This window comes from Boeremia exigua (assembly GCF_020726555.1).
Source record: "Boeremia exigua strain MPI-SDFR-AT-0100 chromosome Unknown C7974scaffold_8, whole genome shotgun sequence".
NCBI lineage: Eukaryota > Fungi > Ascomycota > Dothideomycetes > Pleosporales > Didymellaceae > Boeremia > Boeremia exigua.
This window is the reverse complement of record NW_025763525.1, coordinates 810,760-835,242: the sequence shown is the minus strand read 5'-3', so window position 1 is coordinate 835,242 and position 24,483 is coordinate 810,760. Positions and strand designations below refer to the sequence as shown.

At 54.4% G+C, this 24,483-nt stretch overlaps 9 protein-coding genes across 9 annotated transcripts; 4 read left to right on the top strand and 5 right to left on the bottom strand.

Annotated features, from left to right (window-relative positions):
• Window positions 1-20: 20 nt before the first annotated feature.
• C7974DRAFT_377647 (uncharacterized protein) lies at window positions 21-1,510 on the top strand (the record flags this gene model as incomplete). Its single annotated transcript, XM_046140366.1, has 2 exons — window positions 21-1,284; window positions 1,374-1,510. The coding sequence occupies 2 exons, from the start codon at window positions 21-23 to the stop codon at window positions 1,508-1,510; spliced, it is 1,401 nt and encodes a 466-aa protein (XP_045995403.1).
• Window positions 1,374-3,795, top strand: C7974DRAFT_473420 (benzoate 4-monooxygenase cytochrome-like protein P450). Its single transcript, XM_046146562.1, has 3 exons — window positions 1,374-2,085; window positions 2,136-2,590; window positions 2,639-3,795. The coding sequence occupies exons 1-3, from the start codon at window positions 1,857-1,859 to the stop codon at window positions 3,575-3,577; spliced, it is 1,623 nt and encodes a 540-aa protein (XP_045995402.1). The 5' UTR covers window positions 1,374-1,856; the 3' UTR covers window positions 3,578-3,795.
• An 86-nt stretch (window positions 3,796-3,881) lies between these two features.
• Window positions 3,882-7,295, bottom strand: C7974DRAFT_473418 (uncharacterized protein). The gene is made up of 3 exons (XM_046146561.1): window positions 6,965-7,295; window positions 6,596-6,915; window positions 3,882-6,540 (listed from the first exon to the last, which is right to left on the bottom strand). The coding sequence occupies exons 1-3, from the start codon at window positions 7,195-7,197 to the stop codon at window positions 3,962-3,964; spliced, it is 3,132 nt and encodes a 1,043-aa protein (XP_045995401.1). The 5' UTR covers window positions 7,198-7,295; the 3' UTR covers window positions 3,882-3,961.
• A 1,312-nt stretch (window positions 7,296-8,607) lies between these two features.
• On the bottom strand, window positions 8,608-10,160 carry C7974DRAFT_435095 (uncharacterized protein; the record flags this gene model as incomplete). Its single annotated transcript, XM_046145034.1, has 3 exons — window positions 8,608-8,841; window positions 8,897-9,764; window positions 9,817-10,160. 3 exons carry the CDS (start codon window positions 10,158-10,160, stop codon window positions 8,608-8,610), a joined length of 1,446 nt encoding a protein of 481 aa, XP_045995400.1.
• Window positions 10,161-10,313: 153 nt separating this feature from the next.
• Window positions 10,314-11,775, top strand: C7974DRAFT_214952 (uncharacterized protein). Its single transcript, XM_046137052.1, has 2 exons — window positions 10,314-11,390; window positions 11,442-11,775. Exons 1-2 carry the CDS (start codon window positions 10,387-10,389, stop codon window positions 11,527-11,529), a joined length of 1,092 nt encoding a protein of 363 aa, XP_045995399.1. The 5' UTR covers window positions 10,314-10,386; the 3' UTR covers window positions 11,530-11,775.
• A 1,053-nt stretch (window positions 11,776-12,828) lies between these two features.
• C7974DRAFT_314631 (uncharacterized protein) lies at window positions 12,829-15,873 on the bottom strand (the record flags this gene model as incomplete). The annotated part of the gene is made up of 4 exons (XM_046138467.1): window positions 12,829-13,059; window positions 13,107-14,034; window positions 14,863-15,743; window positions 15,844-15,873. The coding sequence occupies 4 exons, from the start codon at window positions 15,871-15,873 to the stop codon at window positions 12,829-12,831; spliced, it is 2,070 nt and encodes a 689-aa protein (XP_045995398.1).
• Window positions 15,874-17,062: 1,189 nt separating this feature from the next.
• On the bottom strand, window positions 17,063-19,433 carry C7974DRAFT_377642 (putative trehalose synthase-like protein; the record flags this gene model as incomplete). The annotated part of the gene is made up of 4 exons (XM_046140365.1): window positions 17,063-18,401; window positions 18,450-18,725; window positions 18,775-19,232; window positions 19,284-19,433. The coding sequence occupies 4 exons, from the start codon at window positions 19,431-19,433 to the stop codon at window positions 17,063-17,065; spliced, it is 2,223 nt and encodes a 740-aa protein (XP_045995397.1).
• Window positions 19,434-20,840: 1,407 nt separating this feature from the next.
• Window positions 20,841-23,440, top strand: C7974DRAFT_397522 (WD40-repeat-containing domain protein). Its single transcript, XM_046142203.1, has 6 exons — window positions 20,841-21,253; window positions 21,319-21,400; window positions 21,457-21,770; window positions 21,821-22,310; window positions 22,348-22,985; window positions 23,039-23,440. Exons 1-6 carry the CDS (start codon window positions 21,118-21,120, stop codon window positions 23,137-23,139), a joined length of 1,761 nt encoding a protein of 586 aa, XP_045995396.1. The 5' UTR covers window positions 20,841-21,117; the 3' UTR covers window positions 23,140-23,440.
• Window positions 23,426-24,446, bottom strand: C7974DRAFT_397520 (uncharacterized protein). The gene is made up of 2 exons (XM_046142202.1): window positions 23,942-24,446; window positions 23,426-23,845 (listed from the first exon to the last, which is right to left on the bottom strand). Exons 1-2 carry the CDS (start codon window positions 24,147-24,149, stop codon window positions 23,649-23,651), a joined length of 405 nt encoding a protein of 134 aa, XP_045995395.1. The 5' UTR covers window positions 24,150-24,446; the 3' UTR covers window positions 23,426-23,648.
• Window positions 24,447-24,483: the final 37 nt, after the last annotated feature.

The following is a 24,483-nucleotide window of genomic DNA, read 5'->3' as shown; positions in this document are numbered from 1 at the left end:
GGCTCCAATAACCTTCCACAATGATGCTTGAGAAGCTGCCGGTCGAGCTGGTGCGGCGAATCTTCGAATTTGTTCTGGACGATGACGACCTGCAGAATCTCACGGCTCTCCTTGGAGTCAACACCATTTTCGAAGCAGAAACGAGCAAGCTTTATGAAAGCAAGATTCGACATGTCAGGCCCGAGGCTACTTACTGGGCGCGCATACCCTGCCCTGTCCGACGTCGCATGGCTCGTGACATTATCATGAGCCATTCAGAGTCGAGCTCCAAACGAACAATCGCGACCTATATGCATTCTGTTGCATCTTACCTCTTGCGCCTCTCCCATGAATTCGACGCCAATAATGCCGGACTCAACCATACACAATGGTGGTACAAAGTAATTTCAGTCCTCGCATCGTCGGAAGCAGACTGTCGGTGTGGCAAACCGGCATTCCTGCATTTGACGTGTCACAGCCTGTGGTCTGTGTCTGATACTGCGTTTCATGTCGTGATCTTGGAGAGACATACAAGGCTTGAGATTGCTATGATAGAACGAGGGAAAGGCGCCGAAAGCACGTGTCCTTATCTCAAGGTATCTAAGAAAGATCCAACATTCGCACGACGAAATGCGCTAGAGTGGGCGTGCTCACAGCAACTTGAGGATACTGTCCATCGTCTGGTATTCGCAGCCGAGAAGGCGATGAAGAGGCCCGAACAGTACCTGCCAACAGCTACAGCAATCTGTGCAGCGACACACCAACCACATCGCGGCGATACCCCGCTCCTGTGCTTCTTACTCGACCGTCTGTCCATCACATCTTGGAAACGAAACTCTTCCGGTCCAATGTTCACCTACCAGTCACGCCTTGTCTCCTTCAAAGAATGGAATCGGCGCGTTCTCAGCACACTCGCACAACACAAAGCCCGCAACACGCAAACTGCTATCCTCATCATGCGTACATATTACCCTTATCTCGAGTTCGGCAACACGTTGAACTTAATATCCAAGAATCTTGGCCGTCAGGATTTCGGACGCAGGATAATAGCCGGACAGCGCCCGTTTTGCCGTTTCGCGAGAGAGCGTCCAGATGACTATATAAACGCCTTCGGCCCAGATGCCGAGTGGATACGGCATTGGCATCTGACGATTTGCAATGCAGATACATGTTTGCGCCAACCCAATAGAGCATGTCCGCGGTGCGGACTATGTGGACGGCGCCATGCTGCCGACGCGAATTGGCGCAATGGGTACGGTCGGGATGGTTCTCCGTTGTCAGCAGGAACGTTCGAAGATATTGTCGGTAAGCGTCTGCAGCATGTCTTGACAAGGTATTGATTGTGGGATGACTTTCGCAAAGCGGGACGGCATGCGGTACGTAAGCGGCAACAGCGGTCACGGTCGGTGAGCGGGAACGGGGATCGGAGCAAACCACGCCTGATCCGGACCTTTTCCGATGGAGCAGCGCCACTTATTTGCCATCGCCGGAACATCACAACGGGCCCAAGTCTTGTGGTGGAGACGACTGACAAAATCGTATCAAAATCAACTCGTTGGAACGGGCCAAAGTAGCAACCAATCATCTGGGAGTGAATCCTGCTGGTCAGCTGCGAGTGATAAGCACTGCAACCATTGAGGTAAACGTAATCTGAATTTGACTCAGCACTAACCTTGTCATACTCACAGAACCTACGCTTGCTAGCACGGAAAGTGTTGGTCCAGCATCGACTGTGGAGCACAATTCTGATGTTGTCCTCTTGGTGTAATGCTGCAGCAAGGATCGAAGATGACCCACGGCAACGAGCGTGATCCATATAATACTACCCCTCCATTCTAAACAGCGTTCTTCTTTATCAACGATCCCCATTTGCAAGCATGGCCATCATGGGCTTTGCAGATGATGTGTCGTATCCGAATATAATTGCACTGAGTGCTGTGCTCTTCCTGTCCTATGTCTTTACGACAGCAGTGTACCGACTGTATTTCCACCCTCTCGCAAGATTCCCGGGCCCTTTTTGGGCCAAACTATCGACCATTCCGTCGTGGTGGCACTCGAAGAATCAGGACAGACACCTGTGGCTTCTTGAGTTGCAGGAGCAGTACGGTAAGCAGAGTCTACACAATCTCACAGCTAGTGTATTGATGAATGATTAGGTACCGAGTTCCGCTATGCCCCAAATAGCGTCTGTCTTAATACTCCCAAGGCATACAGATACCTATTTGGCCCCAAGGGTAATGTCAAGAAAAACTACTTCTACTCCATTTGGCCCAAGACTGCAGACGGCATCAACACTTGGAGCGCTACTTCAATCCCAGTGCACGCCAGAAAGCGTCGTGTAATCAATTACGCCTTTTCTGAGAGCGCGCTAAGAGGTGCTGAGGTCTTTGTGCATGCCAATGCTGACCGCTGGCTGGAGCTGCTTGGTCAAGGTATAGAGAGCGATACCCAGTGGACAGATTCGATCAACATGGCTGATCAAATTACTTACTTGGTATTTGATATCCTCGGAGATCTATGTTTTGGAAAGAACTTCAACACGAAAGAGGCCAATAGTACACTACGAAATATTCCAGAAGTCATGGTGAACTTCATGGAGATTATGCACCCGGTCAGTAAGCCCAGATTCAGCATGGTTTTCTCAGCTAATGTATTGAAGCTTGCCTGGTCCCCCATAGGTCCACTTTACATATGGCTGAAGCCGCGGGGTGCGGACCGACTTCTCGCAGCCGTGACCCCAACCGTCGTCCGAGAGTGGTACGAGTTCGTAGACGAATGCCTGAAAACTCGAACGGCCAAGCAGAAGGAGCTGGAAGAGAAACCCATACCCGAGGCGGAAGTGCGCAAGGATTTCTTCCATTGGCTCTTTGGTGCCAAGGACCCCGAGACTGGAATCGGTTATTCACTTCCAGAGCTGTTTGCTGAGTGCGAGCTCCTCATCTTTGCAGGAGCTGATACTACCGCTGTTGTCCTCTCCGCTGCATTGTTCTATCTCTCACGAAATGCTGATATTCAGGAGAAACTTGTAAGCGAAATCCTGTCGACTTTTGATAACTACCATGACATCAAAGCTGGTTCCAAAATCCAGTCTTGCAACTATCTCACAGCGTTCCTGATGGAGGCTATGCGCATGTCGACGCCTGTACCCGCCGAGCCAGGTCGCGAAGTGCTCGAAGGCGGAACCACCGTGAATGGGCACTACTTCCCCAAGGGCACACAGGTCAGCACCGCCTTTTGGGCAATGCACTATAACAAAGACTACTACCCCGAGCCTACCAAATTTCGGCCCGAGCGCTGGATTGTAGGCCAAGCAGGATCAACAACGGAAAGCGTTGCGTTGGCCGAGAGCGCGTTCTGCGCTTTCTCAGCTGGCTCGCGTGGATGTGTGGGTAAGAATATGGCATGGTTGGAGATGCGTCTCGTGATAGCGAAGACGCTTTGGAAGTTCGAGATGAAGCAGGACCCAACAAATAAGCTTGGCGGTGGAAGCGTCGATGCCGGACCGGGACGTCGTGAGGAGGGACAGTATCAGACGTATGAAAATTTCTTAAGCAGCAGAAAGGGACCTATGGTGCAGCTAAAGAAGCGCACACATTGAGTCAGAGTAGAGGAGACGAGATGGCAATGCGTTCGGTCAAAGCTGCGTTCTAGTATGTCATTTGGGGTCGTTGGAGTTCAGCGTGACAATGAATACACGTTCAGCCAGCCACTGAGCACTTTTGCAGGATTCAAACCATCAATATTGCAGCTCAGAAACTGTAGAACTACTACCAAGTTCCACCTTTCAGCCACATACACTCCAATAAGAGTAAACCCTGATATCGTTGTTATCCTTCTTGCCTGATTATGCAGTGCATCAAGTGGCGGGTTTCACATGTGTGGGTGTAGTAGATCGTAGTCTATACGTGCAAGAATTTTCATTATATGAAGCTAGGACAGATCACGCCAGTCTACCTCGCCCATACATGCCCGACATGTGCGTTTAAAACGCCCACTGGACCAACCACTTCCTTATAACCTCTTCGTCAACTTCCTTCCCATCTCTCAGAGACTTACTTGCAGCTTCCGAGTTTTTCGTCTCCAGAGGAGGAAGTCCCGTCCAGGTTCTTGAACTGAGGCTCTCATAGAAGTCCAGCAGCTTCAGACCTGGAACCCGCTCAGCGTTTTCTTTAGTTTGGGGAATCTTCTTGAGTTCAGCGATCCAGTCGTCGTACTCCACAAGCTCAACATCCAGACTAGCGGCCTTGTAAAAGTCCTGAATGACAGGATACAGTTGAGTCCAACATGTCGTGCGCGGATTCGTGAGATGATATACTTGAGCCGCATCAGATGTTGATGTGGTAGCAGCTATATCAATCACGGCCCCCGCTGCAACGTCCATCGGCACCCAGTCCACATGGTTCTGATTCCCCAGCGTACGCGGTAATTTCTGCAAGATCTTGCTCGTATGGACCAACGTCGGGAGCCACTCATGCCTGTTCCACGCGGCACCACCAGCCTCCACACTCGGACCTGCAAGCTGGCCTGCCCGTATAATCGCAGTTCTGATTCCCAGTCGGTGTGAAGCGGTGGCCAGAATCTGGGCTGCGACATGCTTGGACTCACCGTAACCTTGTGGGAGCGTAAGTGTATTGTCGAACAGCGATGATACAGCTTCTGGCACCGCGGACTCGTCTTGTACGACGGAACCCCAATTTCCGACACTGGCAATTGAAGAGATGAAGTTCATAGAGATGTCATGGGTGCATGCGGCGGCAAAGTCGATAGCGCGTCGTGTGCCGGCGATGTGAGTGGCTTCGTAGGATTCGAGGGATAGGTTGAAGTCGACAGACCACGCGGAATGTATGAACATCGTGACAGTGGCGAGAAGGCGTGTATACATCTCGTCAGAAAGGCCGAACTGATCAGTACCAAAATCTGCTTTGAGGAATTCTGCTTTGCCGAAGTTGGTTGAGTCGTGGTGGTGCCTGTTGAAAGAGTCTTGCTGTCGAGATTCCGCATTGTCGGACCGGTTCATGCAGTACACCTTCTCAATATCAGGATTTTTGAGGAGTTGCTCGAGTATGTGGCTACCAAGACTACCAGTAGAGCCTGTGAGTACTACTGTATGCCGTGCTGCGCATTTTAGTCTGGCCTCAAGGCCTTTCTGACGAACCATGTTTTGAGTGTACTTTTTCACCATGTTGGCCATCTTCTCTTCGCGGGTCAGTAGAACTACTGGCTGCCCACTAGATTTGCTCATGTTACTAGAGATAGTTCCAGCCAATTGTTCAACAGAAGGATTATTGTAGACGGTTGATGCAGTGACATTTGCACCACGGATGGCTTTGTTGAGCGCATTTGTCAATGCAAGAACATCAAGAGAGTCGACACCAAGGCTGAAAATGTCAACATCATCGGGCACATCCTTCTGGAAAGACGGAAGAGAGCGAGACATGACCTCATGGATCTTGCTTGTCAACGCTACAACTTTGCCTGGATTATGGCTTTGATCGCTTGAAGACCCCTCATCGTTATAGAGAGCCTCGACCTCGTCTTGGAAAGCTTTGACTGTTTGAAACCGGATGATAGAACCCTTGGCGGCGCGCACGAAAGGCTTCTGTTGACTGGCAATGGCAATTTTCGATTGGTAGATCCTCGCATGAGCCGGCGCCTCTCGGTTTGATTGCTCGACTAGGGGCCAGATCTGGTCCACCAAAGATTCCGGATCTTGACTGCTGGCCTGACTCCATTCAGGTTCGATCAGGAGACCGGCTTGGAACTTCCCTTGTCCTACCACAAGAGCACCCTTGACTGACGGGTGTGATTCAATCAACTTTTCTGTCAAGATAGGATTGAATTTCTCGCCGTTGCTAAGAACAATAACATCATCTCGTCGTCCGATGTATTTCCACAGGTAGGGTTTAGAGGGATGTTGTCTGAAGAGGTCCTTGGTCCGCCATTCCTGGAGATTGGGAAATGTATGGAAGATAGCCTGGTACCGCATGTCTTTGGGCTTCAGTACTAGCTCACACAGATCATCTTCCGCTGGCTCCATAACAGTTCCCGTTACAGAACTCCAATGGAAGTAATCCCATTCATTGGGTTCGGCTGGTAACAGCGTACACATGAACAAAGCTTCAGTGCTACCAATGAGTGCCAGTAGACTTGTCACCTGACATATCTTGTCGCCACTTGCAGCAGCGAGTGGTGCTCCACCGAAGAAGACTTTCTCTAACCGCCCCAAGGCCTCCACACCTTCACCAGTCGCAGATATATCCTCGAGTACGGATGGCGGAAAGACACCTGAAGTTGGCTTGACTGATTGGATCGCTTCCACAATGAGACCTGCAGTAGGCATCTTCTCTGAAGGCAATCGTACAATCGTGCCATTGCACATGAGTGATCGTAGGCCGACCAGGATTCCCATTGCGTGAAAGAAGGGAACAACTGCGAGCATAGGCCTGGTATCTGCAATAAAATGGTTACAAAATTGCTGGAACCCATCTTCTGGTGCCAACAAGGCCTGGTTATGCACCGTATTAAGTGCTGCAACAGTCAGGTGGATCGGTTTAGGAAGGCCTAGCTTTATTGTCAGTACTCTACTATTGTGAAGGGCTTGTAGAGAGCTGTGTACCTGTCGAGCCTGAGGTATGTAGAATCAAACTGTGTGCAGCAGCATCGCGACTCTGTCGGCCGGCATACTGAGGCACGGACAAGCTTGAATCAAGCAGCTCTAGCGTCGTCGGCGCTTGAAAGACCTTGAGGTGGGGTATCTCTTTTTGAACGGTCTCTACTTGAGCTCTTGTCTCAACGGTAGTAAGGAAGATCTTGCAGTTTGTCTTTTCCACCAAGAACTTCTGGCCGTCAAGCGAGTTTCGAGGCGAAGTGAACAAGGGCACATATCCAACCTTCATTGTTGCAGCCAGAACAACCAAATATCGCAAGTCATTTGCACTATTGGAACGTCAGCAGGTTGTACTAGCGATAGACGCACACAACATACCCCATATAGCCAACAGTTTGGCCTTGATGCTGAGCAACACCAAGGTTCTTTTCAAGCCACCATGCCAAACTGTCCACAGCTCTCGCGAGATCTGCGTAGCTGAAATGCTGCCAACCTTGATCTAGACTTGTAGGCGATCGTGGAACGATTGCCCAGGTGTCATTTGGCGATGATTGTGACGCCTCATCGATGTAGTCAGGGACAGTGGACTGTTGCTGCTTTGCGTTGGCCATATTGTAAACAGGAATGTTCTATATCGCTGCTAGGTTTTGAACCACAGTGGACGATCAGGAAAGGTTGGAAAAGTTCGGTGTTTTTTCGTGCGCTGAGGTCGATTGATACTCTATCTTCACTGTAGGACAGGCGCTTCATATATGATCTCTGGTGGCAAGTACCGGAGCCGAAACTACGTAGCAGTGTAGGCAGTACCTAGAAAATCGTCGTCATATCCCATCGGAAGTGCCTCGTCAATCCACGCCGATCGTTCGCCGAAGCATATCAGTGGATATTGAGGCATATACCATCCGACACACCGATCGTTCGCCGAAGCATATCAGTGGATATTGAGGCATATACCATCCGACGCACTGAACCGCCAGCTTACCCAAAGTTATGTTCGACATTCAAGAGAGTTAGATACAGAGTTCGTAGACGTAACATAGCTATGATCAGGCAAGGCTGCTTGCGTACCTGGGGGAGAGTCGGTTGGTACTGAAGCTTCGGCATCCTTCCCAAGTTAAGCTTCGGTATCCTTCCCAAGTTGTGCAGATTTTGGGGTTGACGACGCTCGGCCGAGCTTAAACATCACAGGCGACGGCAGCCCGTCCGGTGGTTAAGCCGCAGCGCCCGCAAGGTCCGAAATAACCCAGTGCGGTACTTACACCCCGCTTATTCTAGAGGATGCGGCCCGCCCGGCGCCACGAAGCTTAATTTACGAGTTTGTGAGGCCAAGGGAGGGCGATAAGATCAGGACCCGCTGCACAAGCATTGCAAGATCTGCTTAGCAACCCGAGTACTACCGACAGCATTGCGAGGGTTGCGTTGGCTAGAAACTGGGAGGCATGCACGACACAACACAGCTGGAAGACGACGTCATTGGCCGCAAAATGTGAACACTGTCCATTTACCAAACAAAAGTGCGAATACTGAAGCTGTGAGTAGGAAAAGTACGGCGAGGATGCGACCAAAACGAATGTAAGTACCCACGACTAGACCAGCCGGCCCCAGCTCACGTAGCACGCACTGTAGATAGCAGACGACAACCATCACATCCACCACGATTGTGCAAGTGGGTGAAAGCAGCAAAAAGAAATCCTACATACAACAGTGGGGATTCCCCAGTGGTCACCCACCTGAGTACTAATCCACCGGTACGTTGCTTAAATAGGGCTGAGCGAACGGGAAGCCTTGTTTTCAACGTCCTATGGTCGTATGTATGATTGTAAGGAAAATAATCATTGTTATTCCACTTCACGCTGTCTAAAAACTAGGTGGAAAGAATGAACACCCTCGTCGACACTCAGAGCTTTCCGCCAATATATGTCAGTCTGCCTACGTCGCCTGAAGACGATTGAAGATTGCCCGTGGTACGAAAGGTGCATAGTCTATTCTTGATTTGCTACGTCTATCTCTTCGAAAATGGCTTACTCCTTGCCGTCGCTGAACTGTACAACCGCCCACTTCCCGCTCCACGCCCACTTGCGCCCGCCAGCGTCAGTGCTGCCGCCAGGTATCTGCAGCAGCTCCTCGTCGCGGCCCTCTGGCAGCCCGACGACGACGTCGGCTTTGCAGGTGCGCAGCGCAAGAACACGGACGCCGGAGCCGGGGCCCATCGGTCCGATGGCTTGGGTAAATGGCGTGGTAGCTGGCCATGCCGCCTGGTTTTGTCAGTATGTGATCGTGTCAAGTTGAAAGGGACTAAGGCGGACGTACATCGGCTGTCAATTTGCGGTAGTTCAAATCGCCCTTAAAGATGACAAGCTCGCTCGACTGCAGGTCCTCGTGCAGCTCGGGCGCTGTACCGGGTAGGCGCCAGTAGCTGCCTGCGCCTGTCCAGAAGTCGTTGGGACGCAACACTAGTTGTCCCTCGGCGTAGATGCTCGTCCAGTGCTGGAACAAGAATTGTAGGTTTGCGAGCTCTACATCTGAGAGTGGCTGCGGTGTCTTACCGGCTGTCTTGTCTTCGTCAGAGAGCGTGCTGTAGAAGTTTTGCGGCTGTGCGAGTGCGGAAAGAAGCGCGGCGAAGTCGGCGGGCAGCACGTCGGAGACGAACCACGGGATGGATTTTGGGTGGAAGACGACCGACGTGGCGAGACCAGAGGCGACGAGGTATCCGGCCAGAATCAGGTCGACGAACAGCTCGAAACCGGCGTTGTCAAGCACGATGTCGACACGGCGGTCTTTCTTGCCGGCCTTTTTGGCGGCCGTCAGTACCTTGAAGGCCTTGTCTAGGTCGTTGACGAGAATGTTCTTTTCCGAGTTCTTGCGCGCTTCAGAACCCTGCAGCTTCTGGATGTCTTCATAGGAGAGGTTGGTCAGGAGCGAGAGATCGGTCGCGTTGCCCCACAGGCAGATCTCGCACATCTCCCGGAACAGGATCTCCTCGGCAGCCTGCAGCTTCTCCTCTGTCTCTGCGCCCTTGATGGTATGCTTCTGCTGCAGCTCGGTGACGATGTCCTTGTAGCGGCCAGCGAGTTCGAGAACGGCGGGGCGCGATGACTGGAATGTCGCCATCTTCTGGCGCGCGAAGATGTCGTAGGAACGCCAGTGTGTGGTCTGCTTGAAGATGCTGGCGATGCGTCTATCTATACCTGTCAGCATCTATTCCTTGTACCTTAATCGAAGCTTCATACCGGTACAGGTGGCACTCGGCGTACAGCCACGGCGCGCTGTGCCACTTGAGTCCTCCACGCGCGGCCAGCTCCTGGTTGTAGGCCTCAAAGTCGGACTCGCCATCGTCCGGGATAGGCGTGACTTCGCGGTCGTGCTGCAGCTCGTACTTGAGCTTGGCCAGCTCCGAGACAACCTGCTTGCCTTCCTTCACCGTCTCCTCATCGTTCGATGCCATCGTCGACTTGTGCACGTCGTCGATGCCCTGTGTGAGGATGATCGGCCATCGTTCGCGCGCCGAAGTGTGGGCGAATGAGGCAGGATCGCTGGTGTTGTATTGAGTCGGGGTGAAGGTGTCGTACTCCATTGTTGCTAAGTGAGGATTCAATGACCGTACGGCGTCTTGATGTTTGCCTGACGTCGAGACCGAGCGCGACCACGATGGTGGGGTGGTGGGGCACTCACAATTTCTGCAGGGATTAGTTTTCGGGAGCCCTTCTTGGGTTAGTCTGGTGCTTACCCTTTGTGGCATTGCTCTATCCTCCCAGCCTTCGCCTTGTAGTGCACGATGCTCTCCGAGACCTCGACCCACTATGGAGCTCCGTCGCCATGTTCCACTCGAACTGGTCTTGAACATCATCACGTGTGCACTACCATCATCGGATGCGATACTCCCTCCGTCCCACGATGTTACAAAACTCTTGCTGACGTTCACCTTGGTCTGCCATGAGACAAGACGGCTGGCCAACCGATATCTGCGCGAACGGTGCATGTATCTCTCGTCGTCAGAGCGGCTGAGCGCGTACATCTTGGCAATCAAGCATGAGCCGGCACTGCGCAACGCCACTGCACTATCTTTGTCGCCCTTCCGAGACACTATTGATGACCTGCCACTGTGTTCCTGGGTCCGGGAGCTGTTTAACTACACTTGCGGTTCCCTTAGAAGACTTGTCATTGATATACCTCTGCGGAGCTTATATCCGGAAGACGACCATTTGGCCGTGCGTCGCGTGCTCAGGGAGGGCTTTGAGCGGCTCGAGAACCTTGAGGAGTTCGTTAGCTGTCAAGACGAGCTGTATCTTGAAGTCATTGAAAATGGCCGTCATCCAGCAGTATGGTCGAACTGGAAGAGACTGAAGCGCCTCGCCCTTTACAATGTCGACCTGACTTTCTACTTCTTCCAAGACCTTGCGCGCCTTCCTGCCCTGCAAACCCTAGTTCTTTCACGCTCTGATGGCAACGAAGACTCCCTCGATGACTGGGCCGAGTACTTCAAATATACTACCCGACCATTCAAACTCATCATGTTGGGATCTGAACGGCGGCGCCTAGTACCCGACCTTCTCCTTTCCGGACGCATACAAAACAGATCTAGGGTCATTGACGTGCCCATGATCAAGTCGATTTGGCTGCATCATACCATCGATTTTTCCTTCGAGGAGTGCCAGGAATTTGTACGCTCTCACGCTGAGGCAGGCACGCTGTGGGACATCGATCACGGAACAATACCCTGTAACGGTCGTCCATACATCGACGAACCATATCTCGCACAGCTCGGTCAGTACTGGCTGATGCTAGATGAGCGACGTCGAGCCTGGTCAGTCGAATAGTCCTCACGTGCCGTATCCGCGCGTGCTAAAGATGAAAGGCCTCGTGCGTCCCGAACATACAGCCATCGCCATGGTCCACAAAATCAGGACTTTTTCAGAGAGTACATGGCTGGCGGATTCGAATAAGCCGCATATGATCGTCAATTCAGGTGCAATCTCAATTCTGCGAACAGTTGCCTCGAGTGTGCAGTATAGCCAATGTAAAATCCTCCTCACTCTCTTCCACCATACTCTGTGTCACGGTTTCGAAACGCACTCGGATAGGTGGGCTGGAGGCAACCTCGTCGATCTCAAAATTGCGATATTCGCGCCTCAAGCATAGCTTTCGCTATCAGTTTCGGCGAATTTGATATTTGTCCTACAGGAAGAGTAAGTAGTGGGTTTTAGATCGTGCGTGAAACTCATCACCTTGGTTGAGTAGAAATGCCAGATAGGTTCATGGCTTTGAAGACGGTAGGTCCTTTAACGGATACGCTCATAGTACCCTTGGGCACCGCGAAAAATTTGTCGAATATGCAGCGTCAGGAACAACGAATGTGAAGAGCAAAAGAAGGTAGATTGATGCAAGGCCTTCGAGATACGCTGGCTGCAAGATCTCTGGTAGAGCTGTAGAGCTTTTACCCAGTGATACAACCACGCTGGTCTAAAGAGGTGAATTTAACCAAATCCTTCTTACTTCTTTTGCCAGCTTCTGGTGTGTGATAACTGCGATCTGAAACACGCATTCCCTTGGCAGGAAACCATCCACCAGACATATAACTGCGGTCACATGTGTAGTCGATACGCACTCGACTCCGCTCCTTCCCCGTTCTCCCTACCAAGGTCATCCGCATATCCAGCAAGTACTCCTCGCCATCCGCGTATACCATAGACTCGAATTGCTCCAGTATTCATGCTTCTGTGCTGACACACTGTCATCGTTGTCCTCACACTGAGCGGAATCGTCCACGGGTTACACGGCGCCGAGCGGCTCGCTTTCGGATCGTTGGTGCGAGCCGATAGCTGCTCGGAATGCCGGAGGTGAGTTGGACCTTGAAACTTTGTAAGACTGTTTCGAGCCAAAAAAAACGACAGCTTGTCCAACTAACACTGCAAAAACACGTCGGACTGGCCCTTGACGCTCCCCGGTCTACCTTCCTGGTATCCGGATGGGTAGGTTCTTGATGGGCAGACAGTATACAGTGGTGACATGTTCGCCGCAAGTCGGTGTCACCCACGGGTACGTACAGATTTGGACTACTTGTCTGGTACTTCCAATCTGGTAGGCGTGATCTTAGGCCTCATTGGATTGCGTCTAGCTGCGATGATTGCAATGTATCAGTCCAGAGTGGTATTTCGTGATCTTCCATGAAAATCTCGCATTCGGTCTGTAGTGACTTGCTCTCAGTCCTTGTGTAGATAAGAAAGTGAAATTCGTATGACGGTTCACTCCACTTCGGCTTTTGTGCCAGTTGCCGCTTCAAGATGGGTCACCCAGGCTTTTCTCTCCTGGTATGTCGGTGAGCCGAGCATATGTGCTTTGCCATTAGGCTCCATTCTCCTGATCATGAGGATGTACTGAATCGAGTTTCTGGGCACTTCATCGAACATCGTGGCCTTCTGGAACTGAAGTTGGTCGCTCGGGAGCAGGATTTCAAGCTCTTTGACGTGAATCGGCTTGTACACGTTAGTGTGTATACTTCCAAAAAGGTGTGAGAGCTTACTTCATCACTGACTACCAGCTTATCAACGGTGCCTTTCTTTTGTGGTTTGAGGCCACCCCAAAACAGAAAGTTGTCAAGCAGCACAACGTGCACAGGGTACCAAGGCCCCTTGCTCTTGAACTTCATGGTCATAACGCCCTGGTATCTTACGCGCCGACTGGCGTCACGTAGTTTGAGCCGCGACATAATGTCAGCGTCGGGTGCGTGTATGCGCCGTTCTAGGTTCTGGAGGTCTTCTTGACTTTGCGATTGCTCGAGTACCGCGGCGGACTTGGATTTCAGCCACGACAAGGCCTCAAGCGCACGCGTCAGTCGCTGTACCTCAGTGTTTGCGTCCATATGGTTGATACCAGCTGCAATGCTAATGAAACTTTGCATCTTCTCGATACACAGATCAAGTTCTACGATTGGTAGCTTCAGATAATCCTCCCAACTCTTGCCAAAGTAGGCGAGGCTGAGACCCAAGGTGTTAACAAACGGCGTGAATTTGCTGTCGCTGTTTTGAGTTGCTCGTAGCGCACCGAGAGCATGCGGCAATGCTTGACAGTACCCGCGGAACATACGTTGTATATTCGTGGTCCAGGTCTCGAAGATGGTAGGATCACATACTGCCTGGTCAGATTCGAGAAGTTGCTGCTCCATAGGTAGCCAGAGGAGCTTCTTGTTGGTCGCAGCAAGCTTTTCGCCGATCAAAACAATGCCTAGATGCGGCTCGAGAGCAGGCCATTGCCTTACAACGTTATCGTAGAACGACTTCCTGAGCCGAGTCATGCGGTCGAAGAAATTACGTTCAGCCTCTACCAGTACTAGCCAAACAGCGTGCATTTCACTGCTTCTGAAGACCGGACGAGGGACACGAAGCCCTGGGCTGGCCGGCTTTGGAGCGAGGTCAACATGCGAAGCTTGGTGTGCAAGTCGAAGCCCTGGACTGTTTAGTTTTGATGCAAGGTCATTGTGTGAAGCTTTATGTGCAAGTCGGAGGCCTGAACTATTTGATTTCGAGGCGAGGTCATTGTGCGAAGCTCTCTGTGTAAGTCGAGGTCTCGGATTGTTTGGTCGTGACACAAGATCAGTGTGCGAAGTCGTGTGTGCAAGTCGAAGCCCAGGATTGTTCCCTTTCTGTGCGAGGTCAACGTGCGAAGAGTTTTGTGTGAGTCGAGGCCCTTGATTGATCGGTTTTCGCGCGAGGTCAACGTGCGGTGCTTGGCTTGGAGCTTGATGAGGTCGTCGCATGGGCTGTCGCGACGTATTCTGACTATGCTGTGTAGGATTATAAGCCGTATACGGCGAGGTACTCTGAATGCGCTGAGCAGGATCATAAGCTGTGTATGAAGGGGGCTCTGACGTCCTTGGCATTGTATTCAGACCATCGGATTCCGACCATCCTGTCCTTAGTGTAGCCGCGGATGTCTGTGGACGGAGCGGGGTCCTGTTCGTGTGGTTTGGAGGGCTTAGACTCTCGTATTCCGACCACCCTTTCCTCAGCGTCATTGCAGAGTTCTGGGGTCGAAGTTGGGGCCTACTCGAGAGACGTGGCGGCAGCGGGGGCATGGCCTCGGGCACACATGGCGGCCCTTCACTAAATGATCGAAGCGGCGGTCGTGGAGATGTAGTATCAACTTTCGTCTCCATTGTATCGAAACTATCGGCTCGAACAGGTGTCAAATAAGGTGCTTTCGATGAGCTTTGTGGCATGAACGGTAGCATATCCCGCTCAAGGGCGTCCAAATCGTACATCGACTCGACCTTCTCAGACGATTGGACCTCTGATTTCGGCACATCTTGTGTTGGCTTTGGTAAAACCATTGGATCTTCTATTTCCGACCCCGAGGTGATCTGAGCCACGAGTTGTTCAGATCTGGCCGCAACTAGAGAGTTGCGCCTTGGCTGAGGCCCTTGTATGGTGCCAATCTCGGTAGACTCTCCGTCTCCGACCTCAGTCTCAGTTGCTTCAAAATTCTTGAGATCAAACTTAGCCAAGTCCGTTGCGTTCAATGTGTAGCGTGCCATGGCTCGTTGATATGCTTTTGAGTTGACAACCTGATCGTCAAACTCGAACTGCGCGGACTTGACTACTGATTGAGCTTCTGCTACATCTGTGGCACCGCTGTCATGCATGAAGATGGATTCAGGGACCATGATGCGCGGGTGGGTCTGGCGCAATGTCTTGGACCGCTTGACGACCTGATCGAGTTTGTCGCTGTTATCTTCAACCAATTTCCTGATGTCTGACATGGACTCCATTTGTAGACCCTGTATAAGCAAGCTGAGCGCCGACTGCTGTCCTCTTATCTGTGTCAAGAGTTCTTTGAATGTATCTTCTTTCCAGAGGTATTTGGCCCTGTCTTTGAACTTGAGGTCATTACGTTGAGCCTTCTCCACCAGATCCCTGACCTCTTCCTCCAAGGCCCCATATACAATACGACATCCTGTCAGGGCTCGGTCGAAGGTTTCCAGCAGCAAAGGTTTCCGTAGCAGAGAGTCGTTCTGCAAGAGATTCTGTACTTGGCTTAAGGAGGCAGCTATAACCATAGACTCGGAGTATATGGCGGTGATAAGCATCGAGGCGTCTTTATAGCGTTCGCGAAGGTCGTACAGCTGCTTCGCTGATTGGATGCACTGAGGCAGAGCCGCCATCTATAGAGGACCTGTCAGTCTAGCCCTAAAATTTGGGTTGCTTCCTCTGCACACTTTTGCGGCTGCAGTAAGCATCTACAGTCCACAGAAGAATACGTACAATGCTGAACACAGCCGAGACTGGTTCCATGACTGCGTACTGCTGCTCTCCGGCAGCGAGGTAGCACAAATTCTCGAACAGGGGAAGCGGACATGTCGACGTTCGTATACCTTCATTCCACGGTTAGCTCCCATCCCACGCGTCGCGGTCTCCGCTCAAAAGCTCTAATCTATATATAGTTAGCGTCCCGAATTGCCCGACGCTAGACAGCCGTTACCCATCTCATCGTCCATCTTCGCCATGACGATCATCAGCTTACCTCGATCAGCCACGAGCTACAATTTATGGCTATTTCATTGAATTTAATCGCGGGATAGCATAACAGGTGTTCTCAATCTACTTAATTGCCCGCCGATTCATGTCTGACCTGAGGTTGAATTTACTCTAACCCTCGAGAGCAAAACATGTCAAAAAATCCACTGCTTCATTTTGATGCGACTCTTTACACGTGGACGATATCAGTCTTTCCCTCACACCGAGTCAAGGCTCCATGAACATTTAAATCACCAGATCTAGCAAAAGACACATCCTGTTACACTTTGTTTACTGGAGAAAACTACACACGACTATCAAGTGCACCCTCTGCCTGCCCAAGAACCCAAAATAAAACAAGCGACCGTCGGAAGATCAGATCACTCCAGCACAATGGCCTCAAAAGCCACAGGCCTGATCGTTCTTAGAAAAGACTCCCTCCGAGCTGCCATCCCATCATTCCGAGGAACCTACCTTGGGCGGTAGAACGCGCTGGCACGCTCGAAACAATATCGTGAGCGACGTGCAGGCCAATCAATCAAGCGTGCTTTATGAGCTTGCAGGGATCGCAGCGCACTTTGAAAAGCTCGGTGGTACCTGGATTCGGCCAGATGCTATGGCGAAAAACGGACCGCAAAAGCGGGCTTCCAATTACACGGTACTCGGCAGCGATCTGAATGGCGATTTTAAGTGACAAGCGGTCGGTCAGAAGGGATGAGCGAAGAGCACCAGAAAGCGACCAAATCCGATCCACAAGGCAGACCTATGGCGAGACTCAACTCCAAATTGCGGGGCGTGTGCCATGGGGGATGCGAGGGAGAGGAGCGTTCGGTTTACGGGGGAGACGTGTCAGTTGACGGGGGAAAGGGTTTTGCAAGAAAGACTTTTCATTCAAGGAGAGGGGAATATATATATCCAAACCGTCCGTTTCGCTGCACGCCTCAGCCGCGCGCTCACGCCGAGCCGCTCAGTGCTGCCCGCTGCCCTGCCTGCTGCGGCTCGCCTGGTGCGTGAGATCCAGCCTCTCGCTCTCGCGCTTCAGCGTCGTCTCGTTATCCTCAGGTCTGTATGGGAATCCCGCCTTCTCGCGCGCCATGTCGTTGATCCAGCGGCTGTTCGGCTCGATCTTGTGTGCGCCGTTGGCGAGCTCGTCGGCGAGGTACAGCCAGCTCAGCGCATTACCGACGGTGCTGACCTCGTCGCTGACGTGGTTGGCGGCGTAGTCGGCCATCTTGGTGTACGCCTCGTCGTCGGTGAAGAGGTGGTTGAGGTAGTTGGCGACGGTGTCGTGTTCGCCGACGTCCACGAGGAAGCCGGATTTGCCGTGCTCGACCTGCAGGGGGATGCCGCCGCGGCGCGTGGCGATGATGGGGACGCCGTGGTGCAGGGCCTCTGAGACTTTGACTTCGAAGCCCTCGCGCGTAGAGAGCTGGAGCGCGACGTGGGCGTTGGCCATTAGGATGTTGAGCAGCTGGTCGACGGGGCCGATGCGCATGACGATCACGTCGTCTTTGATGTCTGCGTACAGCTCATTGAGCAGGTTCTCGGTCTCGTCGAAGATGCCGGTGGCGTCGGGGTCGTCGATGGCTCCGTGGCCGGCGATGACGAGCTGGGGAATCTCGTCGATGGGCTTGTCCTTCATGTAGTCGCGGCGGAGTACAGCGTAAGAAGCGAGGACATCCGGAATACCCTTGGCGGGATCGAAACGTGCAATCTGTGTAATATACTTGCGCCTTGGGAAGGCAAGGAGGTTCGCACCCTTGTCAACACACGCCATTTCGAACTCGTGCATGTAGTACTGTGTATCCCACTCGTCGAGTTCCTTGTTAAGGCCATCGAGCCAGTCTGTAGTTGCAGGCAGATAGCCAACCTTCTCTGTGGTCACGTTCTTAGGCACAAATTCACGGACTGGATGGCTGATGAACGCGTCGCAATCCTTGACGTTGTTCCAGACCCAATTCCAGACTCCAGCAGTAGGCGTATCTTGCTGGTCCGCCAGGTCTGCGCGTACTTGGATGTGGCTGCGGAAGAGGACGGGTCGGGTTGGATCTTGCTCTTTGGCGATCTTGACAAGAGAAGGCATTTGGGGATCATCGACGATAACGACGTCGGCTCCGCCCTCTGAACGAGGTGCAAGCGGTCCACCCTTGGCAATCCAGTAGCGTTCAGCATTTTGCCTGGCCCACTCGTCGAGAATATCGATACTCTTCTGGTCCAGACGAAGACCGGTCTTCTCTACACCCTGTAGGATGTTGTGGTTGTTTTTGGTAATACGGAATACCGCAGGCTTTGGCTTTGGCACGTACCTAAAGAGTGTAAGTGTCTACCGCTGAAAACAAGACCAGTAAGCTTACCACTTGCAGTTGACATCGATCAAACGCAAGAAGCGAATGAGAGCGTGTCTCATGAGAGCGACACCACCACCTTGAGGGGTACTGTTGAAGAAAGCGATCTTAGTACCGTTCTTCTTGAGTGAATCTGCGTAGAACATGGTGGCCGCATAAGTGTTAGGATGCACGCTTTTGCGGTAAGTGGCCTCGTCGGTGATTTGAGCCTGCCCGTCCGAATCGACACCGACTTCGTTGCGATGAACAACTTCAAGGCGAGGCTGGTTGGCCTTACCGAAGAAACTGCATATGTCAGTGCATGTCAAGTGATCAATGCTAGACCAGTACTCACCCCAGAGCCTTCCTGACCACCGCATCAGCCTCTTCGTCTACAGTCTTGTAGTGAGGCGTATCTGGGTTACCAGTGTTGTGCTTGCCAGAGCTGGGCTCCAATACCAGAGGCACGATATCCAGTTCCAGCCATAAGCGTGATGGCAACTGGGGACAGGTCTGCACGGCCTTGGTCGTCAAACCAGCGCCAACAAATTTGAAGAAGTGCTCGTCACGATAATGCTTCACCTTGCTGACAATGTCTTCAGCAAAAAACTCGGCGCGTTCCTCAGAGGTGGCAGGGGTAACAGATCCCGAATTGGTATCGGAGTTCGAGGCTGACGTCTCTGAGCTATTGCTTGAGTTTCCACCGATAGAGGTGGTTGCAAAGTCAATGGAATAAGTGCCGTCGTGAATCACGAAGGCAACTTCAATTGAGCCGTCGAGGCCATCGCTGACAGCAATCCCGATCCAGACAGTCTATGGATGAATGTTAGTTTGGTTGTCAATTACAGCTAGAAAATGACTGACCTCGAGGCTGGTAGACGTCGATGTATCTTGTGCGGCTAGCTTCTGTTTGTGAGAGGTGGTTGCCATGAAGGCATCACGAGTCTTTTGGCGGGCCATGACTAGGCGTCGAGGAGGAGATGGGTTGCCGTGGAGCTGGATGGTACCTGGCATTTTGTATGCGTTCGTATTTATTCTTGGTACAAAGGATGGAATTTGTGACGTAACCTGACGTGATATCGTGATATTTCCGAATTGGGAATATACAAAAGGCAAATTGGACTACGAACTTGGAGTGGGAATAAGCAATGCGTATTTCATGACAGAGTAGGCATTGAGAAAGGCACGAATTTATATGTACAAGTACAGTCGTGACTTCACGATACCTGCGTGTGACTGCAGCGTGAATCTGCGGGCGTGCTGAGTGAGCAGACGTCTGCTCGGAAACTTCATAGCCGCTGATGGCATTCAAGTGGGTCTCGAAGACATTCTTGTGGTGTGCGACGCTTGGCTGCTTGCGCGGCAGGGACAGAACATGGGCTAAGAGCAGCGGTGAAGGCGCCGTGCAAAGATCACAGGCCGTGTTTATCGTGGCGATACATTGCCAGTACTGAGCTGTAGCCACGAGCGTGATGAGGTGATGCGAGCCAGGGTCGGATGTGGAGGGATCGGAAGGCTGGGGAAGGCGCTACCTACCGGTACCCATGGCGCCGCCCATGCAGCCGGAGTGTGTTCTGGCCAACGACATGGAATGCCTCCGGAGGCGGCCACACAGACGACGACGATGATTACCGTATCGCCGCGTCGCTACGGTGAATGAGGGTCGGTTGACATGAACGAATTTTCACGGTGGCCGTCTGCCAATCGCAGGCGGTGCTGCCTTGCAAGCGGCGGCAGGAAGCAGCGATCGAGCTGAGGTGGTTGTCTCGTGGACGCTGTGAAGCAGCATCCAGACGCCTCTGTATCACTATCGTCGCTGTCTGTGCAACGAGTGCGTCACGACGAGTAGATGAATGCAGGAGGCGGTCGTGGGGGTGGGCGTGAGGTGAGCCAGCACGGGGATGTGCTCGACCACAGTTGATGCAGTGCTCGCAATAGCAGCTCACAGCAGCAGCTCACAGCAGCACCTCCACACCCCACCGGGTCATCAATGCAGCATGGAGAGCAGGAGTGCTTATCCTATCCAAATCAATGACGCACTGCAGCGGATGCTGTGGTCGCAGGCCGCGACCGTTGCACGATGCAGCGAGCCTTGCTGTGCGCCCGGGGCGTCTCACCACTTTCCGTGCGGTATCGGCGTGCGACAGTCGCAGCCTGCGGAGACGGGTCAGACACGGCGGGAGGGCAGTCGCCATGCAGCAGCTGGCCATCAAGCAGTCCGCGTCGCGGTTGTCGCGACGTTGGCATTGAGATCCAGGTGGTGACGGCGGGTGCATAGCGGCTCGGTTAGAGGGTGCATTGGTGCATGGTGCATTGGTGCAGGGTGCACTAGTGCATGGTGCATGGGGCGTGGAGCTGGACGGCTAGCGGCGAGGTTATTTTTGCCGAGAGTCTCCCGCAGGTGGAGGGCCCACTGCGCAACACGGCCGTTCGTGTTCGTCTCGCTCTTCGCCCTCACCACGCCTCACGCTGCATCCCACGCCCACGCTCGCGCACCGTCCCCCGACTCCGGCGCGCCCATCTCAGGGCTCCTTTGCCTGCACTTCTGCTGCCGCTGTGTTGCTTGCGCCGCGCCTGCCCCAGCCTTGCCGCGCCCCAGCCGCCCAGCCCTCACGTCGCGTCCCGACGGCCTCCCGCCCGCGCAGACGACCAGACGACCGACCCCAGCGAGACCCGCCAGCGCCGCCCGCTCGCGACCATGAACCACGGCTACCCGCCCCCGCGCGCCATGGTGCCCCAAGGCGGGCCCAGCCAGCGCCTGAACGAGCTGCTGGACAACATCCGGACCGAGTTTGAGACCGAGTCGCAGCGCAGCGTCGACTACGAGGGCCAGAGTAAGTCGGTCCCGCGGCAGACGCGCCGTGCATCGATGCATCTGCGCCCAGTGCTGACCCGCCAGTCACCCGCCACATTCAGGAGATCGAGCTCATCCGTAGCAAGGTCTACTCGCTGGAGAACCAGCACAACCAGATGAAAGCCAAGTATGCAGCCGTGCGCCCGCAGCCCGTCCCCGCAGACCGCCCCTAACAGCGCGCAGGTACGAGGACCGCATTGCCCAGCTCGAGCGCGAACTCGAGCAGCGCGGCGGCCCCAGCCAGAGCTCGCACCACCACCCATCGCAGCCGCAGCCGCCCCAGATCGGCCACGGGCCTAGCAATCTCTTCGGCGGCATAATGGCAGGCAGCGCCAACCAGGGCGGGCCTGGCCTCGCGCCGCCGCCCCAGGACGCCAACCCGCCGCACGGCATGCCGCCACAGCTCGGAGGCGGCCCGCAAGGCCCGCCAGGCCTCAATCCTGCCCCGGGTCCACCCCAGCACTTTGGTGGATATCAGCCTGGACCTGCAGCCAACGGTGAGCGCGCTCGCTCTACATATTACTACCAGCAGCGCTGACAGTGACAGGATACGGCCAGCCGCCCCAGCCAACTGCCTCGCCCGGCGGCAAGCGCCCCGGCCCTCCTCGCGGCCCTCCTGGCGGCCCTGCCACGCCCCAGCAGAACAACCCGGCCCCGTACCCGGGCTCGCCCCAGGTGCCCCGGCCGACGCCGCCTCCCCACCACCAGCAGACTGCTCTGATGGCCCAGCACCAGCCGCCGCTGCCCCTGGCGCAGAGCAACTGCCTGGCCGACCTGGACGTCGAGCAGCTGCCGGCGCAGTACAAGCGCGAGGGCGACGACTGGTACGCCGTCTTCAACCCGCGCGCCAGGCGTGTGCTCGATGTCGACCTGATCCACAACCTGCCCCACCAGAGTGTCGTCTGCTGCGTGCGCTTCAGTCTCGACGGCCGCTACGTTGCCACTGGCTGCAACCGCTCCGCCCAGATCTTCGATGTGGAGACCGGAAACCCCGTCGCCCACCTCCAGGACGGCAGCCTCCCCGAGGACGGCGATCTGTACATCCGCAGCGTCTGCTTCAGCCCCAACGGCCAGTACCCTCGCCACGGGCGCTGAGGACAAGGTCATTCGTGTGTGGGACATTGCCACCCGCACCATCAAGCACCAGTTCACCGGCCACGAGCAGGACATCTATAGTCTGGACTTTGCTCGCAACGGCAGGATCATTGCGTCTGGCTCCGGCGACCGCAGCGTGCGTCTGTGGGACCTCGAGGCCAACTCACAAATCGCCAACTTCTCCATCGAGGACGGCGTCACCACCGTGGCCATCTCGCCCGACAACCTCTACGTCGCGGCCGGCTCGCTCGACAAGAGCGTGCGCGTGTGGGACATCCAGAGCGGCCAGCTCGTTGTGCGCCTCGAGGGCCAAGAAGGCCACAAGGATAGTGTTTACAGTGTCGCGTTTGCGCCTTCCGGCGGCCGCCTCGTCAGCGGTTCCCTCGACAAGACGATCAAGATGTGGGAGCTCACGACCCCCACGCGCTTTGTTCCCGGTAATGCCCCAAGCGGCAAGTGCGTGCGCACGTTTGAGGGCCACAAGGATTTCGTCCTTAGCGTTGCGCTCACGCCGCATGGCGACTGGGTGCTCTCCGGCTCCAAGGACCGCGGCGTGCAGTTCTGGGACCCGCACACGGGCGTTGCGCAGCTCATGCTGCAGGGGCACAAGAACTCGGGTACGTATCTGTTCATCACTGTGGTGTGGTGCTGGAAGCTAATGTATCGACAGTTATTTCCGTGGCGCCCTCGCCCACCGGCGGCGTGTTCGCGACCGGCTCCGGCGATATGCGCGCCCGCATCTGGAAGTTCGACAGGTACAACGGGCCGTAGGAGGCGCAGGCGTAGACGAGTAGGTGGGCGGAGGTAGCTTGTTATTCCAAACAGACGTCAGGACAGACGAACGACGAAAAGAGAGCAATGTGCGATGTGTGATGGGGGTTTTGGCGCGGCGGCTACTTGGATGCATCGATGATGGATGGCTTGGCTGGACGGACGGAGCGTGGGCGGCAGGGATACAGACGGGATACCTTGAGCATTGGGCGCTTTGCCAGTTTACACTATTAGTTCCTCTCGCTTTTCATGACTGTAGGATGTAGGGTTAGCACGAATTGAGTTTGTGGGTTTAGCGCGTGTGTTGTTTATTCGTTGAGTCGGGGTGATATCATCCAAGCATGTGCAGTGTGGGTGAGATGTGCAGTGGCAAGACAGTTTTCATTCGACACAAGACAACTTCTGAACACAGCACTCCCCCGCCCTGCCTTTTTGGTTCCCAGAAACGCCGGCAATGCACCCAAACGCCTTTCATGCATCCACTGTCCCCCTCGCTCAATTCCTCTCCATCACCTCTTCGCGACCCGCCCCTTGGCGCTCTTACTCCGCCCCGTGAAGGGCTTCAGCGCGCCCTTGCCCTTGGACTTGGGAAAGGTAATCGAGTTGCGCGGCTTGCGGGCGCGCTCGTTCTTGGTGCGGGGGACGGACTGGTTGCGGTGGGGCTTCTTGGTGGAGGTAGCGGTATCGACTTCCATGTCCTCGTCGGCTGGGACGCATGTTAGCACTCATCTCCATACAGAAACGAGAGACGACGAAAAGCAGGTGCTGGGGCGGGAGGAATTCTAGAAAGCAGGAAACGCACCCTTCTGCTCCTTCGCAGCCTCCTCCTGGATCTCGGCCTCGACGTCCCGCGCCTTCTTGGCGGGCGGCGCGGGCTTCTCCGAGTTGATGGTGGCCAGCAGCTTCGCGTGCAGGCGCTCGGCGCGGGCTTTCTCGACGGGGCCGAAGACGTTGGCGCGCAGCTTGCGGCGGTTGGTGCGCTCGGTGGAGGCGCGGAGTCCCTTGGCCATGGTGTGGTGTGGGTGGGGGTGGTGGAGGTGGTGGGTGAGGGTGGGCGAGGTGAAGTCGAGGGCTGGTGGAGTGCAGGCGCGGCGGTAGAATAATTTTGAGCAATCGATTGCGGCGAGTCAGGCCGGGTCCGTGCGAGCAGTGTCGGTGACGCGGGTTGCGATGCTGCGGGCGGCGGGCGTGCGCTGCAGCGCGAGAGACGGCGACGAGACGGGTGGCTCGCTGGACTGCTGGGGCGGCGGGGGCTGGACTGCGACTCGCTGCAGGGCGTTGGGCGCGTCGGGCGTGCGTGGGCGAGGCGTGGGCGTTGTGCGTTGTGCGTCCGCGAGCAGGCGC